Raw genomic sequence first — 18,995 nt, 5'->3', positions numbered from 1 at the left:
TGACCTAACCAAAATAATAAAAAAAACTGTAAGGGCGTTCGTCTGTAGGAGGAAGAGAAGCGGACCAAAGCGCAGCGTGGTGGTTATTCATGTTTTAATAACTCAATACACATGAACAAACTAACAAAAACAAGAAATGTGCAAACGCAAAACAGTCCTCTCCTGTGACAAACAAACACAGTGACAGGAACAATCACCCACAAACACACAGTGAAACCCAGGCTACCTAAATATGGTTCCCAATCAGAGACAATGACGAACACCTGCCTCTGATTGAGAACCATATCAGGCCGAACATAGAACTAGACCAAAACATAGAAAAACAAACATAGACTGCCCACCCAACTCACGCCCTGACCATACTAAATAAATACAAAAACAAAGGAAATAGAGGTCAGAACGTGACAGTACCCCCCCCCAAAGGTGCGGACTCCGGCCGCAAAACCTTGACCTATAGGGGAGGGTCTGGGTGGGCGTCTGTCCGCGGTGGCGGCTCTGGCGCGGGACGCGGACCCCACTTCACCATTGTCTTAGTCCGCCTTATTGTCCGCCTCCCTGGCTTACTCACCATGACCACCCCTCTCAATGACCCCACTGGACAGAGGGGCTGCTCGGGACAGAGGGGCAGCTCGGGACAGAGGTGAAGCAGCTGCTCGGGACAGAGGGACAACTGCTCGGGACAAAGGGGCGATGGCTGCTCTGGACAGAGGGACAGCTGCTCGGGACAGAGGGGCAGCTGCTCGGGACAGAGGGGCGGCAGCAGCTTGGGACAGAGGGGCGGCAGCAGCTCGGGACAGAGGGGCGGCTGCTCGGGCGGCCCCTGGCTGACTGACGGCACTGGCGGCCCCTGGCTTACTGGCGGCACTGGCGGCCCCTGGCTTACTGGCGGCCCCTGGCTGACTGGCGGCCCCTGGCTGACTGGCGGCACTGGCGGCCCCTGGCTGACTGGCGGCACTGGCGGCCCCTGGCTGACTGGCGGCACTGGCGGCCCCTGGCTGACTGGCGGCACTGGCGGCCCCTGGCTGACTGGCGGCACTGGCGGCCCCTGGCTGACGGGCGGCACTGGCGGCCCCTGGCTGACGGGCGGCACTGGCGGCCCCTGGCAGACGGGCGGCACTGGCGGCCCCTGGCAGACGGGCGGCACTGGCGGCTCCTGGCAGACGGGCGGCGCTGGGCAGACGGGCGGCACTGGCGGCGCTGGGCAGACGGGCGGCGTTGGCGGCGCTGGGCAGACGGGAGGCTCAGCTGGTGCTGGGCAGACGGGAAGCTCAGCTGGCGCTGGACAGACGGGAAGCTCAGCTGGCGCTGGGCAGACGGGAAGCTCAGCTGGCGCTGGGCAGACGGGAAGCTCAGCTGGCGCTGGGCAGACGGGAAGCTCAGCTGGCGCTGGGCAGACGGGAAGCTCCGGCAACGCTGGAGAAACGGAAGGCCCTGGTAGCGCCGGAGAGGCGGGAGACTCCGGCAGCGGCGCCGGACAGGCGGGAGGCTCCGGCAGAGGCGCCGGACAGGCGGGAGGCTCCGGCAGAGGCGCCGGACAGGCGGGAGGCTCCGGCAGAGGCGCCGGACAGGCGGGAGGCTCCGGCAGAGGCGCCGGACAGGCGGGAGGCTCCGGCAGAGGCGCCGGACAGGCGGGAGGCTCCGGCAGAGGCGCCGGGCAGGCGGGAGGCTCCGGCAGAGGCGCCGGACAGGCGGGAGGCTCCGGCAGAGGCGCCGGACAGGCGGGAGGCTCCGGCAGAGGCGCCGGACAGGCGGGAGGCTCCGGCAGAGGCGCCGGACAGGCGGGAGGCTCCGGCAGAGGCGCCGGACAGGTGGGAGGCTCCGGCAGCGCTGGAGAGGAGGAAGGCTCTGGTAGCGCCGGAGAGGCGGGAGACTCCGGCAGCGCTGGAGAGGAGGAAGGCTCTGGACGGATGGGCCGGAGAGACAGCCTGGTACGGGGGGCTGCCACCGGAGGGCTGGTGCGTGGAGGTGGTGACGGATAGACCGGACCGTGAAGGCGTACTGGAGATCTTGAGAGCAGGGCTGGCACCAACCGCCCTGGCTGGATCCTCACCCTAGCCCGGCAGATGTGGGGAGCTGGGATGTAGCGCACCGGGCTAAGCACGCGTACTGGGGACACCGTGCGCACAACTGCATAACACGGTGCCTGACCAGCACCACGCCCGCCACAGTTAGCACTGCTATGAGCACTGTAGTGCTGAGATGGCACAGGACGTGCAAGGCTAGGGAGATGCACAGGAGGCCTGGTGCGTGAGGCTGGCACAGTCTTCACCAGACCCCTCGCACGCACCTCAGGATGAGTATGGAGAGCTGACCCCGGTGCCATTAAATCCCTGACACGCTCCGTCGGGCGAATGTCGTGCCTCATGCACCAAACCAGCAAGTCCCTCATATCACTCTCCTCCAATCTCCCCATTAACTCCTTGGCTCCTCACGATAAACGGGGGGAGTTGGCTCAGGTCTGACTCCTGACTCTGCCACACTCCCCCTGTGCCCCCCCCCAAGAAATTTTTGGGGGTGACTCTCGGGCTTCCATCCGCTCTGCCGTGCTAGTTCCTCATAATGCCGCCTCTCTGCTTTTGCTGCCTCCAGCTCGGCCTTGGGGCGGCAATATTCTCCTGGCTCTGCCCAGGGTCCTTTCCCGTCCAGTTCTTCCTCCCATGTCCATTTCTCCAGGTGGTGCAGCCTCTCCCACTGTAGCTGCTGCTGCTCCTGCTGCTGCTGCCTTTGCTGCTGCTGCTGTTGCTCCTGCTGCACCAGTCGCTTCTCCTGCTGCTGCTGTTGCTGCTGCCTCTGTTTACCACGCCGCTTGGTCCTTGGTAGGTGGGTGATTCTGTAAGGGCGTTCGTCTGTAGGAGGAAGAGAAGCGGACCAAAGCGCAGCGTGGTGGTTATTCATGTTTTAATAACTCAATACACATGAACAAACTAACAAAAACAAGAAATGTGCAAACGCAAAACAGTCCTCTCCTGTGACAAACAAACACAGTGACAGGAACAATCACCCACAAACACACAGTGAAACCCAGGCTACCTAAATATGGTTCCCAATCAGAGACAATGACGAACACCTGCCTCTGATTGAGAACCATATCAGGCCGAACATAGAACTAGACCAAAACATAGAAAAACAAACATAGACTGCCCACCCAACTCACGCCCTGACCATACTAAATAAATACAAAAACAAAGGAAATAGAGGTCAGAACGTGACAAAAACAAAGATAACTAAGGTCAGGGCGTGACAGAGAATGATTTATTTCAGCTTTTATTTCTTTCATCACATTCCCAGTGGGTCAAAAATGTACATACACTTAATTAGTATTTGGTAGCATTGCCTTTAAATTGTTTAACTTGGGTCAAATGTTTTGGGTAGCCTTCCACAAGCTTCCCACAATAAATTGGGTGAATTTTGGCCCATTCCTCCTGACAGAGCTTGTGTAACTGAGTCTGGTTGGTAGGCCTCCTTGCTTGCACAAGCTTTTTTCAGTTCTGCCCACAAATGTTCTATAGGATTGAGGTCAGGGCCTTGTGATGGCCACTCCAATACCTTGACTTTGTTGTCCTTAAGCCCATTTTTCCACAATTTTGGAAGTATGCTTGGGGTCATTGTCCATTTGGAAGACCAAGCTTTAACTTCCTGACTGATGTCTTGAGATGTTGCTTCAATATATCCACATAATTTTTCTCCCTCATGATGCCATTGATTTTGTGAAGTGTATCAGTCCCTCCTGCAGCAAAGCACCCCCACAACATGATGCTTCCACCCCCGTACTTCACGGTTGGGAGGATGTTCTTTGGCTTGCAAGCCTCCCCCTTTTTCCTCCAAACATAACAATGGTCATTATGGCAAACAGTTATATTTTAGTTTCATCAGACCAGAGGACATTTCTCCAAAAAGTACCATCTTTGTCCCTACGTGCAGTTGCAAAACGTAGTCTGGCTGTTTAATGGCGGTTTTGGAGCAGTGGCTTCTTCCTTGCTGAGTGGCCTTTCAAGTTATGTCGATATAGGACTCGTTTTACTGTGGATATAGATACTTTTGTGACCTGTTTGTGACCTGTTTCCCCCAACAGCTGGGCCTAAAATAGTGTATGGGCCCCAAATAGTGTATAAGAGATCATACAAAATATTTTGCTGTGACTCTTTTGTGGATGATGTTACAAATATTTGTTGGTCTGACGTGATTACAGCTTTTCTCTACTCAAAAATCGAAACACAAAACAGCTAATTTCCCCAAACCCCACAGACATCTTGCAAAATGAAACACAGCAATGCAAATCATGTATTCCCTGCTCAAAATAGAACTCTGCATACTAATGAGACAGACACACACATCAAATTAATCTAACTCAGTGACAACAGAGATCACACTGATGACATATTCAAAACACTACTATCAGAACCTATTTCAGTGTAAAGACTAAGATTTTGTTGTTATATTGTATATTGTTTGTGGGTACTCAAACAAGAAAGGAACACAAATGGAAACATTTTAGTTGTATATTTTAACATGACTCAATACATTTCAGCTTTTCATTTTTTATTTCATTTTGAAAAACATTATTCCACTGTGACATTATGGGGTATTGTGTGTAGGCCAGTGACCCCAAAAAAATCTACATTTAATTCATTTCAATTCAAGCTGTAACAAAAAAATATGGACAAAATGAAGGGGTGTGAATACTTTTTGAAGGCACTGTATGTTATTGAGCTAACGTGCGCTAATGCGATTAGCATGAGCAAGTAACAAGAACATTTCCCAGGACACAGACATGTCTTATATGGGCAGAAAGCTTAAATTATTGTTAATCTAACTGTACTGTCCAATTTACAGTAGCTATCACAGTGAAATAATACCATGCTATTGTTTGAGGAGAGTGCACAGTTATGTACTTAAAAGTACCAATAAACCAATTAGGCACATTTTGGCAGACTTGATAGCACATTTTGAACAGTAATGCAATGGTTTATTAGATCAGTCTAAAATGTTGCACATACACTGCTGCCATGTAGTGGCCAAAATCTAAATTGCGTCAAGACTCCTAAGTCATATTATGGCCTTTCTCCTGCATTTCAAAGATGGAAGAAAAAAATTACATAGAAAACACATGTTTTTTCTTTGTATTATCTTTTACCAGATCTAATGTGTTATATTCTCCCACATTAAAGTAACATTTCCACAAACTTCAAAGTATTTCCTTTTAAATGGTATCAAGAATATTCATATCCTTGCTTCAGGTCCTGAGCTACAGGCAGTTAGATTTAGGTGTGTCATTTTAGCTGAAAATTGAAAAAAAGTGTTAAATCCTGAAGAGGTTTTGCCTCATGAGCTTAGTTCAAGTGTCGTCTCCCATCAGAACCCAAAATATAAGCTTATTCATCTCCAATGTTTGTAAATAAAACACAGTATAGCCTCAAAACATGGATAAAACTATAATTTTGATGGTCAGTCCTTGCATCCATAGATCTGTCTATGAATTTGAGAGTAGTTACATTTCTCCAGCCGCAACCTGCTCTTTAATTACTTGTTACTTTTATTTCTTATTCTATTATATATATATTTTTAAATTATTTTTTAAAAACTGCATTGTTGGCTAGGGGCTCGTAAGTAAGCATTTCCCTGTATTCGGCACATGTGACTAATAACATTTGATTTGATATTGATTTGAACCCTCTGCTTTTTACCAAAAAAAAGTGGCAGGAGAGTGCTTTGTTATTGTTTCAACTCTGGATTGCCCCTTTAAATCTTCACTCTAAAAACTTTTACAAAAAAATGAATTGTTATAGATTACATCCCAACCACTGAGGATACTGTTGCCATCAAGACATCCCAGATTTCAATTTGTAAGGCCATACAGTATACATTTAATGAAATGCCCCTTTAAACTTTTCTAATTTAGCAAAAAATAATGCCCTCAAGCTTCCAGCAAAGAGATACACAACTTCCTCACAGAGTGTGCCTGAGCTAAGAGGCTAAAATCTCTTGATCGGTGTTGAACTAAGGTTGCTATAGTATTTTAATAAGAGGGTATACTACATTTAAAAACAAATATTTGCTTGCTCGTCTCAACTTTTTCTAAATAAAACTTGAATGCCCCAATACAAAAAAAAAATACATTTAAAAAGTATTTTCATTTTAAATGTGGCGGTTACGTAGAAGATCAGAGGGGAAAAATCCAAAGTTAATAGATTTTTAAAGGAAACTTTAAGGCAATCAAATGTTAAACCTGTGCTGGGTTTGAATACTTTGAAAAAAAATAATGGCAAGATTCTATCAGATCTGCGCATAGAGAATGATAGAGGCCTCTATTGGACAAAAGGCAATATTAACATGGGCAGCGCCACTGAGGGCTTCCACCATTTTAATGTGGTCAACTGGGTGAGACTTCCAACTTCATTGGCTGATCCCTCCTGGTGACCCTTTTGGTGTCATGTCCAACCGGGTCATCAGGATGGATCAGCCAATCGTCAAGAAAATTGAGTACTTCAAAATGGCATAGCCTAAATGGTGCTGCCCATGCTGTCACAGAGGCTATAATGCAGTGGTTCCAAATTCCGGTCCTCCAGTACCCGCAACAGCACAGATTTTTGTTGTAGCCCCAGACAAACGTGCCTGATTTAACTCATTGAGGGCCTGATGATTAGTTGACAAGTTTAATCAGGTGTGCTGTTCCAGAACTACAATAAAAATGTGTATCGTTGGGGATACTTGAGGCCCGGAGTTGTGAACCACTGCAGTAATGAAACAGATACAAAGACAATTCCTCTATCTAGCTCTATGCACTGCCATTGGATGCAACGAAACCACCCGACTTTATAATCTGACAAATCCCGTTCAGCCGTGTTACAAGTTCAATCACTTCAATGTATATTTGTCTATTGTCTACGCATCAATTATAATGAAGCAATAAATCCCCCATCCAAATTAACATGACAACATGCATTAGCCTACACTTTCTATCACCGCTTTATATTTAACGCTGTAGGGATAATATGGAAATGCTATCTGGAATCCTTGGGACGTCCCTACCGCATTGAAGTTGAAATGTACAATGGTTGGGGTTAGGATGTCCCAAGGATCCCGGTCCGGATAGCACGGACCAATCAGGACGGGCAGCCACTAACCTATTGGTCAGTTCATACCGGTTACATCTCCAAAACATCTGCTATGTGGATGTCTGCCAATGAGGGTCAACGCTTGATCTGATAGAATCAAGGCCTATATTTAACTTTTGATAGATAGGTTTTCAAATAGGCGTACTACAATTCCCACAGAAGATTGATATTAAATTCTGCCGCCATCTGGTGACAACGTGTCGCTGCTACTCAATGCGAAAGAAAGAGCCATAGTCCTGTGGTTTTAGAGTAGAAACATATGGTAGACTTTATTTTTTATTTAAAACCTAGATAAGGTCAGTTATTACAAAACAGGTTCCCCACACAGTTGCATGTCACAGAGATTGGAATGGTACACTCTGACAGAAAAGGCATCAGAAAAGACTGGACCTACAATAGAGAACAGACACGTTAAAGCAAACACCCCTGACCCACATACGCACACACTTCATCCAGCCACGTTTAAATCTGCAGAAACCAGACTATCGGCAATCTGCCACCATCTGGCTTCAAAAATCCACATCTCTGCCTTTAACAATACTCTGGGAAAAAAATATATGGCTCATTTCATTACCTTTTTCTACATCGGCATTATCTATTAATCAATTCTCTATTCAGACTGGAAAAATATGTTATACTTACTTAAATCTGTGCCCGTTTCATCGTTCGTTTCTCTAAACTCATTTCAAATACTTACTGTAAATAGGTTGTATGGCTGCAGTTCTTGAATGTGCTATAATAACGGCTATAACATTAAGCTTCATGTATTCAGATACATATACCAAACACCCGAAAACACAAGACCTCATGATAGTGACATTCACTCAAGTCTCCTATGTAGAGACTATTAACACAGTCCTCTCTCCATAGCCCCCCACCCACCCACCCTCCAAAGCTCACCCCCGACCCCCTCTTCCTTACAGTTTGCACCCCTATGTTGGCAGCAGTGATGAAAGCACATACAAAATAGACATCTTAAAATAGCCATTTAGCTTCTCGAAGTGCAGCACAATCAGAAAGGTTATTTTCAAGTCATTTTCTCCCCCTCCTATATTTTCATACATTGAATATCACCCCCCCCCCCCCCCCAAAAAAAAAAAACTTTTCTCAGTTAAGAAACTAAATGTGAAAGGATAAATTCTTTGATCAGACAAAAAAAGTTTACCAATATACTGTGGTCACACTGTAACATCCCAAAATAGTCTTAAGTTGAAATATACGTTTTCTGCCAAAGGAGAATTTCTGGCATTTGAAGTAGTTTTACTGTATATAGATTTAACATACTGATGAGGTTTATCTCTTTTTTTTTTTGTGTGGCTAGTTTCTCAAGCCCCTCCTCCCTGTCACCCCCAAGCCCCTCCTCCCTGTCACCCCCAAGCCCCTCCTCCGCGTCACCCCCAAGCCCCTCCTCCCCATCACCCCCAAGCCCCTCCCTGACAGTTCTCAGACGGCCTGGAAACCGTTACAGAGTACAAAATGGAGTCCTGTGTCATTTGGCAGTCTTGACGCCCTTGACATTCTCTGCGGTATCCATGGCGACGACAGGGTCTTCATGGTCCGTTGCAATGACAGCGGTGCCCTTCTCCTGGTTTTCTTGGTGATTGTTGTTGTTGCTGTTGTTGTTCTGGAGCCCGTGGCTGTTGTTCTGCACCAGAGCCGCAGCGTCGCTCAGCTTCAGCTCATCCAGCTTCTTCCACAGCTCCTCCCTCTCCTGCTCCTTCTTCTTCTCCCTGGAGAGACACAAGCACGTTACGGGCGCACGGACGCAACGTCACGCACAGACACATGTCACGCACGAACACACGTCACGCACGGACACACGTCACGCACGGACACACGTCACGCACGAACACACGTCACGCACGGACACACGTCACGCACGGACACACGTCACGCACGGACACACGTCACGCACGGACACACACAAGACACTGTCAGACTCGACTGTCCTTGAAAAAGGCTAGCTAACAGAATTTATGTAATCCAGTGTGTTGTACCATGCAGCTTTGTTTCCACGCTTCATAAATTATACCTGACTAGTTATTGTAATAGTTTGTGAACACTTTGTTCGGGCTGCAGAACAAGAATGAATATAAGAGCTGGAGGGAGCTCACTCACCGCTGTCTGTCTGATTTGTAAGAGGCTGTCAGCTCGTCAAATAGTGTGCTGTTCATCTCCATCAGGGTCTTCAGCACGTTGTAGACCAGAGCTACAATCGTCCTGGAAACACACAGGGGACAATGGCATCTGACTTAAATAGATCCAGAGGATATTTACCGGCTCTCAGTCAATCCTACAGTAGCAATGTTGAGATTAAATAACTGGAAAAACATTCCTTTGGTATTTCAGTGACAGGATGTTGGAGGACACATGACATTGATATCTGGAGACATGACCATTTTGTCATACGTACATAGTTCGTTAGAGAGGGATAACATAAGACCCCAACCTCTACGCCAACTATAGGTAAGAGAGTTCAGTATTAAGCATGGCGTTTCTTGTTAATGCTTTACCCTGAGGGGCAAAGAATTTGTTCTTAACTGACTTGCCAAGTTAAATAAAAGGTCAAATAAAAAATGAGTTGAGAACCGGAGAGTGGCATACATACGGGTTCCAGTGTTCTTTGGAGATTCTGTACAGGCTACCAAACATGATAGGCAGAATCTTGTCGATGTTCTCCTCAATCAGGCTCAGGATGTACTCGTTGTTCCAGAAGTAGAGGGCTCTCTCCGCTACCTGTTGGGATCAACAAGAAATGAGACGGGCTGGCAGTAAATGACAGGAACATGTTACGTATATGTTACGTAAATGTTAAACCAACACTTCCTTAAGTATTACACCTGACATTATACAGTATAAGACCTACAGTATCATGTTCCTGTAAGACAGATACCAGTCACCGGATGACCGTTCTACTGTTAAGGTGTTTGGCTGGCAATCACAGCTAACCCCCTGTAGTGTGTTCACTCAATATGTAAACATCACAGAGGAGGTGTGAGAAATAATTCTGCTGGACACAGAGGGAATACACCACTAAGGAACCACTGAGCCACGAGTCACCGTGGATAGAGAGTGATGGATTTCCTGACATAGCAGCTGTTCCAGGCAATAAGGCATTCGGGTGACTCAAAATAATAACCTATGTCTGCAATAACATGTGTCCGCAATACTGAAATGAAGTAGGCCCGTACAACAAACACATGAACTACTGAACTCTAAAAGAAGAAAACTTTGATAGTCTTATTGTAGAAACAGAAATCACAAACTGTCAGATATTCAAATAGAGGTACAAATAACACCCCTGACACCAGTGGAGGCTGCTGAGGGGAGGACAGCTCATAATAATGGCTGGAACAGAGCGAATGGAATGGAATCAAACACATGGAAACCACGTATTCCGCTCCAGCCATTGCCATGAGATCGTCCTCCCCAAATAAGGTGCCACCAACCTCCTGTGGCTGACACAGAGACAAATGAAAGGATGATGAAAAGATTACGAAAATCAGCCTAGCCTGGTCCCAGATGACTTTGTGCTATCATGTTAAGTCCATATACCATAAAATATTTATATTTCTATAAAGTGTAGATTGTAGTGATATAGAGTGCAAAGTATTCAGACCCTTGACTTATCCACATTTTGTTACGTTACAGCCTTATTCTAAAATACATTAAATATGATTATTTTTCTCATCAATCTACACACAATATCCCATAATGACAAAGCAAAAACAGGTTTCAACATTTTTGCTAATTTATTCAAAATAGAAAACAGAAATAGCTAATTTACATAAATATTCAGACCCTTTGCTATGATACTCAAAATTGAGCTCAGGTGCATCCTGTTTCCATTGATCATCCTTGAGATGTTTCTACAACTTCATTGGAGTCCACCAGTGGTAAATTCAATTGATTGAACGTGATTTGGAAAGGCACACACCTGTCTATATAAGGTCCCACAGTTGAAAGTGCATGTCAGAGCAAAAACCAAGCCATGGAGTCGAACGAATTGTCCGTATAGCTCCGAGACAGTATTTTATTTTATTTATTTTACCTTTATTTAACCAGGTAAACCAGTTGAGAACAAGTTCTCATTTACAACTGCGACCTGGCCAAGATAAAGCAAAGCAGTGTGACAAAAACAACAACACAGAGTTACACATAAACAAACGTACAGTTAATAACACAATAGAAAACTCAATGTACAGTGTGTGCAAATGTAGAAGAGTAGGGAGGTAAGGCAATAAATAGGCCGTAGCGGCAAAATAATTACAATTTCGCAAATAAACACTGGAGTGATCGATGTGCAGAAGATGAATGTGCATGTAGAGATACTGGGGTGCAAAGGAGAAAAATATAAAAAATATAATAAATAACAATATGGGGATGAGGTAGTTGGATGGGCTATTTACAGATGGGCTATGTACAGGTGCAATGATCTGTAAGCTGCTCTGATAGCTGATGCTTAAAGTTAGTGACGGAGATATGAGTCTCCAGCTTCAGTGAATTTTGCAATTCGTTCCAGTCGTTGGCAGCTGAGAACTGTAAGGAAAGGCGGCCCAAGCATGAATTGGCTTTGGGGGTGACCAGTGAAATATACCTGCTGGAGCACGTGCTACGAGTGGGTGCTGCTAAGGTGACCAGTGAGCTGAGATAAGGCGGGGCTTTACCTAGCAAGGATTTATAGATGACCTGGAGCCAGTGGGTTTGGCGACGAATATAAAGCGAGGGCCAGCCAACGAGAGCATACAGTTCGCAAGTGGTGGGTAGTATATGGGGCTTTGGTGATGAAACGGATGGCACTGTAATAGAATGCATCCAATTTGTTGAGTAGAGTGCTAGAGGCTATTTTGTAGATGACATCGCCGAAGTCAAGGATCGGTAGGACAGTCAGTTTTAAAAGAGTATATTTGGCAGCATGAGTGAAGGATGCTTTGTTGCAAAATAGGAAGCCAATTCTAGATTTAATTTTGGATTGGAGATGCTTAATATGAGTCTGGAAGGAGAGTTTACAGTCTAACCAGACCCTGAGGTATTTGTAGTTGTCCGCATAGTAGAGTAGAGCTCCATCATTCTTAAATGGAAGAAGTTTGGAACCACCAAGACTCTTCCCATAGCTGGCCACCCGGCCAAACTGAGCAATCAGGGGAGAAGGGCCTTGGTCAGGGAGGTGACCAAGAACCCGATGGTCACTCTGACAGAGCTCCAGAGTTCCTCTGTGGAGATGGGAGAACCTTCCAGAAGGCCAACCATCTCTGCAGCACTCCACCAATCAGGCCTTTATGGTAGAGTGGACAGACGGAAGCAACTCTGTAGTAAAAGACACATGACAGCCCGCTTGGAGTTTGCCAAAAGGCACCTGAAGGACTCTCAGACCACGAGAAACAAGATTCTCTGGTCTAATGAAACCAAGATTGAACTCTTTGGCCTGAATACCAAGTGGCAGGGACTGGGAGACTAGTCAAAATCAAATCAAATCATATTTTATTGGTCACATACACATATTTAGCAGATGTTATTGAGGGTGTAGCTAAATGCCTGTGTTCCTAGCTCCAATAGTGCAGTAGTATCTAACAATTCACAATACACACTAATCTAAAAGTGAAATAATTGAATTAAGAAATACATAAATAATCAGGATCGAGGGATGATGAACTGAGCAAAGTACAGAAAGATATTTGATGAGATCCTGCTCCAGAGCACTCAGGACTTCAGACTGGGGCGAAGGTTTAGCTTCCAACAGGACAACGACCCTAAGCACACAGCCAAGACAACGCGGGATAGGGAGGGTTGTCCCTCCATATCCAACATGACAGAGCTTGAGAGGATCTGCAGAGAAGAATTGGAGAAACTCCCCAAATACAGGTGTGCCAAGTTGTAGCTTCATACCCAAGAAGACTCGAGGCTGTAATCGCTGCCAATGCTTCTCAACAAAGTATTTAATAAAGGGTCTGAATAAATGTGATATTTCAGTATTTTTTAAATACATTTGCACACAAAAAAAAATCTACCTGTTTTTGTTTTGTCATTATGGGGTATTGTGTGTAGATTGATAAGAGAAAAAAAAACAATTTAATACATTTTAGAGTAAGGCAGTAACGTAACAAAATGTTAAAAAAGTCAATGGGTCTGAATCCTTCCCGAATGCAGTATACTGTATGTAGGTGGCTATACATAGTACTGTGGATTACTCACATACCACAAATAAGCTACATTAAATATTTTAAAATATGAATAAAGTCTGTGAAACAAACATTTCAAATATTTTACACATAAATCTGTATGATTTACTATTGTCCACAAAGTCGTTAAATCATGTATTGCGCACGGTTCCTTCTAAAGTCTAATTTGTAGGAAGAGCCTGACCACGAAAATATATTTTCTTTATAACATGTGCTATAAATCTCAATCAACTAGGCATCAACATCAGCGTGTCTATATTCTAGGATACATTTTTTCTAGATGATCAGATATGAAAGTGATAATAACGAAGTCCAACTCACCGATTGACAGGATTGTAAATCCCACACCTATATCAGCACCAGGTGCGAGTTTGGAGGAGAAAATAGAGACAGTCCGGTTCCCACACACATCTGTGCGTTCTGACAAATTCAGGGAGATCATTTTGGATACAAATTCAGGAAAAGGAAGATCACCTCACTTTTGAATCCGACTCAACATTTAAAAGCCAGCAAAAGCAAATATTCGTGGCATTGGATCACATGTTCGTGTCAGTCATCTCGTGTTTAGCATAAAGTGAAATGTCCTACGCTCGCGCCATCAGTTATCATGTGTATTCTCTTCTAGTCGCTATCTCTGAAGAGACCAATAATGATGGGATTATTTGGTCAAACTCAGACAGATGTTTTCTCTGAAGCCTGTGGAGTTGCAGCCTGGTCTCATAGTAAATGTAAAACCGGGACCATCATATTAGTGTGATATACTTAAGGCTGGGTGGATGGGTGGGCGTACAACACGAAAGGTTGCGTGTTTGAATCTCATCAGTGACAACTTTAGCATTTTAGCTAATTAGCAACTTTTCACTTACTTTTAGCTACTTTGTAACTACTTAGCATGTTAGCTATCCCTTACCCTAACCTATACCCTTTTAGCTAAAGCTTCCCCTAACCGTAACCAGCTAGCCACCTAGCTAACGTTAGCCACAACAAATTGGAATTCTTACATATATCTTTTGCAAGATATCATACAAATTGTCATTCGTAACATATCATACGGAATGGATGATGGACATCTACAAATTAATACATACCATACGAAACGTAACATATACTAGATGGAGGTCGTCGGATTTACATACAGAATAATACAAAATGCTCTGCAGGTTGCAGCAGACTGACCATATACCTTGGACTGCTCTATACGGTGCCTTTATTCTCTGTGTTGAATCATACAGCTATAGATACACTGTACCTTCTAGCTAAAGACAGACTATTTTGTGTGTGACTCATTATTTTATATATATATATATATATAAAAAATATTTCACCTTTATTTAACCAGGTAGGCTAGTTGAGAACAAGTTCTCATTGCGACCTGGCCAAGATAAAGCAAAGCATTTCGGCACATACAACAACACAGAGTTACACATGAAATAAACAAACATACAGTCAGTAATACAGTAGAAATGTCTATATACAGTGTGTGAAAATGAGGTAAGATAAGGGAGGTAAGGCAATAAATAGGCCATGGTGGCGAAGTAATTACAATATAGCAATTAAACACTGGAATGGTAGACCCATTACTCAGGTGCACAGCACGCACTTTATCCAATTATCTTAATATGAAGACTTGAAAACTTTTCCCGTGTATATAAATAATTGCTGTGTGCTTATCAATCATGTTCAGATTCAGACTTTATTTCACTTTTTGGCAAGAAATGTAATTGATAAACATCCTACCACAACAAATTAGCTCCTTTACCCCTTTTACACTTTATAATAAGCATTTTTGGGTGTAAAAAAGGGTAAATCTGGAGTTGTGACATCAATTTTTGGACATACAGCCCCTTCAGAAGGTATTCACACATTTAATTGTAATATTTTGTCAATGATCTAAACAAATTCTAATATTTGTAAAATAAAAATAAAAGAGCTTTCATTGTCTGTTTATATGTCCTGACTTGGTGTGCAAGGAGAATACTGTAAGAACAGCCCATGTTCTGAATCCTGTTGCTGTACATTTCCAAGTGCTTAACAAATAGTTATATTGACTATGTCCGTCTTAGCTCGCTCATTAATGTCTTAATTTAAATTACGGATCGCCTCATATCCGCTTTTCGTCCCTTTATGCCACAGTTTGTACATCTCAATTGTCAGTAGAAAACATATTTGTTTAAGCAAGTCAGCCATATCAGCTACAGTTGAAGTCGGAAGTTTACATACACCTTAGGGAACTACATTTAAACTCAGTTTTTCCCAATTCCTGACGTTTAATCCTAGTTAAAATTCCCTGTTTTAAGTCAGTTAGGATCACCACTTTATTTTAAGAATGTGAAATGTCAGAATAATAGTAGAGAGAATATCAGGTTCGTCATAACGAGGAGACCAAGGCGCAGCGTGATATGAATACATTCTTCTTCATTTAAACGAAGAACACTAAACAAACTAACAAAATAACAAAACGAACGTGAAGCTATAACACGAGTGCTGACATGCAACTACACATAGACAATACAAAAACAAAACCAACCACCCATGTCACACCCTGACCTAACCAAAATAATAAAAAAAACAAAGATAACTAAGGTCAGGGCGTGACAGAGAATGATTTATTTCAGCTTTTATTTCTTTCATCACATTCCCAGTGGGTCAAAAATGTACATACACTTAATTAGTATTTGGTAGCATTGCCTTTAAATTGTTTAACTTGGGTCAAATGTTTTGGGTAGCCTTCCACAAGCTTCCCACAATAAATTGGGTGAATTTTGGCCCATTCCTCCTGACAGAGCTTGTGTAACTGAGTCTGGTTGGTAGGCCTCCTTGCTTGCACAAGCTTTTTTCAGTTCTGCCCACAAATGTTCTATAGGATTGAGGTCAGGGCCTTGTGATGGCCACTCCAATACCTTGACTTTGTTGTCCTTAAGCCCATTTTTCCACAATTTTGGAAGTATGCTTGGGGTCATTGTCCATTTGGAAGACCAAGCTTTAACTTCCTGACTGATGTCTTGAGATGTTGCTTCAATATATCCACATAATTTTTCTCCCTCATGATGCCATTGATTTTGTGAAGTGTATCAGTCCCTCCTGCAGCAAAGCACCCCCACAACATGATGCTTCCACCCCCGTACTTCACGGTTGGGAGGATGTTCTTTGGCTTGCAAGCCTCCCCCTTTTTCCTCCAAACATAACAATGGTCATTATGGCAAACAGTTATATTTTAGTTTCATCAGACCAGAGGACATTTCTCCAAAAAGTACCATCTTTGTCCCTACGTGCAGTTGCAAAACGTAGTCTGGCTGTTTAATGGCGGTTTTGGAGCAGTGGCTTCTTCCTTGCTGAGTGGCCTTTCAAGTTATGTCGATATAGGACTCGTTTTACTGTGGATATAGATACTTTTGTGACCTGTTTGTGACCTGTTTCCCCCAACAGCTGGGCCTAAAATAGTGTATGGGCCCCAAATAGTGTATAAGAGATCATACAAAATATTTTGCTGTGACTCTTTTGTGGATGATGTTACAAATATTTGTTGGTCTGACGTGATTACAGCTTTTCTCTACTCAAAAATCGAAACACAAAACAGCTAATTTCCCCAAACCCCACAGACATCTTGCAAAATGAAACACAGCAATGCAAATCATGTATTCCCTGCTCAAAATAGAACTCTGCATACTAATGAGACAGACACACACATCAAATTAATCTAACTCAGTGACAACAGAGATCACACTGATGACATATTCAAAACACTACTATCAGAACCTATTTCAGTGTAAAGACTAAGATTTTGTTGTTATATTGTATATTGTTTGTGGGTACTCAAACAAGAAAGGAACACAAATGGAAACATTTTAGTTGTATATTTTAACATGACTCAATACATTTCAGCTTTTCATTTTTTATTTCATTTTGAAAAACATTATTCCACTGTGACATTATGGGGTATTGTGTGTAGGCCAGTGACCCCAAAAAAATCTACATTTAATTCATTTCAATTCAAGCTGTAACAAAAAAATATGGACAAAATGAAGGGGTGTGAATACTTTTTGAAGGCACTGTATGTTATTGAGCTAACGTGCGCTAATGCGATTAGCATGAGCAAGTAACAAGAACATTTCCCAGGACACAGACATGTCTTATATGGGCAGAAAGCTTAAATTATTGTTAATCTAACTGTACTGTCCAATTTACAGTAGCTATCACAGTGAAATAATACCATGCTATTGTTTGAGGAGAGTGCACAGTTATGTACTTAAAAGTACCAATAAACCAATTAGGCACATTTTGGCAGACTTGATAGCACATTTTGAACAGTAATGCAATGGTTTATTAGATCAGTCTAAAATGTTGCACATACACTGCTGCCATGTAGTGGCCAAAATCTAAATTGCGTCAAGACTCCTAAGTCATATTATGGCCTTTCTCCTGCATTTCAAAGATGGAAGAAAAAAATTACATAGAAAACACATGTTTTTTCTTTGTATTATCTTTTACCAGATCTAATGTGTTATATTCTCCCACATTAAAGTAACATTTCCACAAACTTCAAAGTATTTCCTTTTAAATGGTATCAAGAATATTCATATCCTTGCTTCAGGTCCTGAGCTACAGGCAGTTAGATTTAGGTGTGTCATTTTAGCTGAAAATTGAAAAAAAGTGTTAAATCCTGAAGAGGTTTTGCCTCATGAGCTTAGTTCAAGTGTCGTCTCCCATCAGAACCCAAAATATAAGCTTATTCATCTCCAATGTTTGTAAATAAAACACAGTATAGCCTCAAAACATGGATAAAACTATAATTTTGATGGTCAGTCCTTGCATCCATAGATCTGTCTATGAATTTGAGAGTAGTTACATTTCTCCAGCCGCAACCTGCTCTTTAATTACTTGTTACTTTTATTTCTTATTCTATTATATATATATTTTTAAATTATTTTTTAAAAACTGCATTGTTGGCTAGGGGCTCGTAAGTAAGCATTTCCCTGTATTCGGCACATGTGACTAATAACATTTGATTTGATATTGATTTGAACCCTCTGCTTTTTACCAAAAAAAAGTGGCAGGAGAGTGCTTTGTTATTGTTTCAACTCTGGATTGCCCCTTTAAATCTTCACTCTAAAAACTTTTACAAAAAAATGAATTGTTATAGATTACATCCCAACCACTGAGGATACTGTTGCCATCAAGACATCCCAGATTTCAATTTGTAAGGCCATACAGTATACATTTAATGAAATGCCCCTTTAAACTTTTCTAATTTAGCAAAAAATAATGCCCTCAAGCTTCCAGCAAAGAGATACACAACTTCCTCACAGAGTGTGCCTGAGCTAAGAGGCTAAAATCTCTTGATCGGTGTTGAACTAAGGTTGCTATAGTATTTTAATAAGAGGGTATACTACATTTAAAAACAAATATTTGCTTGCTCGTCTCAACTTTTTCTAAATAAAACTTGAATGCCCCAATACAAAAAAAAAATACATTTAAAAAGTATTTTCATTTTAAATGTGGCGGTTACGTAGAAGATCAGAGGGGAAAAATCCAAAGTTAATAGATTTTTAAAGGAAACTTTAAGGCAATCAAATGTTAAACCTGTGCTGGGTTTGAATACTTTGAAAAAAAATAATGGCAAGATTCTATCAGATCTGCGCATAGAGAATGATAGAGGCCTCTATTGGACAAAAGGCAATATTAACATGGGCAGCGCCACTGA

At 43.0% G+C, this 18,995-nt stretch overlaps 1 protein-coding gene across 1 annotated transcript; it reads right to left on the bottom strand.

The window, feature by feature from the left end:
- Positions 1-7,357: 7,357 nt before the first annotated feature.
- On the bottom strand, positions 7,358-13,903 carry LOC149981397 (serine/threonine-protein phosphatase 2A 56 kDa regulatory subunit alpha isoform-like). Its single transcript, XM_090243452.1, has 5 exons — positions 13,883-13,903; positions 13,616-13,642; positions 9,724-9,851; positions 9,234-9,335; positions 7,358-8,845 (listed from the first exon to the last, which is right to left on the bottom strand). Exons 1-5 carry the CDS (start codon positions 13,901-13,903, stop codon positions 8,605-8,607), a joined length of 519 nt encoding a protein of 172 aa, XP_090099578.1. The 3' UTR covers positions 7,358-8,604.
- Between the last annotated feature and the right edge of the window lie 5,092 nt (positions 13,904-18,995).

Source organism: Oncorhynchus mykiss, chromosome 8 (assembly GCF_057628025.1).
Source record: "Oncorhynchus mykiss isolate SJ-2025 chromosome 8, ASM5762802v1, whole genome shotgun sequence".
Lineage (NCBI taxonomy): Eukaryota > Metazoa > Chordata > Actinopteri > Salmoniformes > Salmonidae > Oncorhynchus > Oncorhynchus mykiss.
Note: the sequence above shows the minus strand (reverse complement) of the source record. Positions and strands in the feature narration are given on the sequence as shown.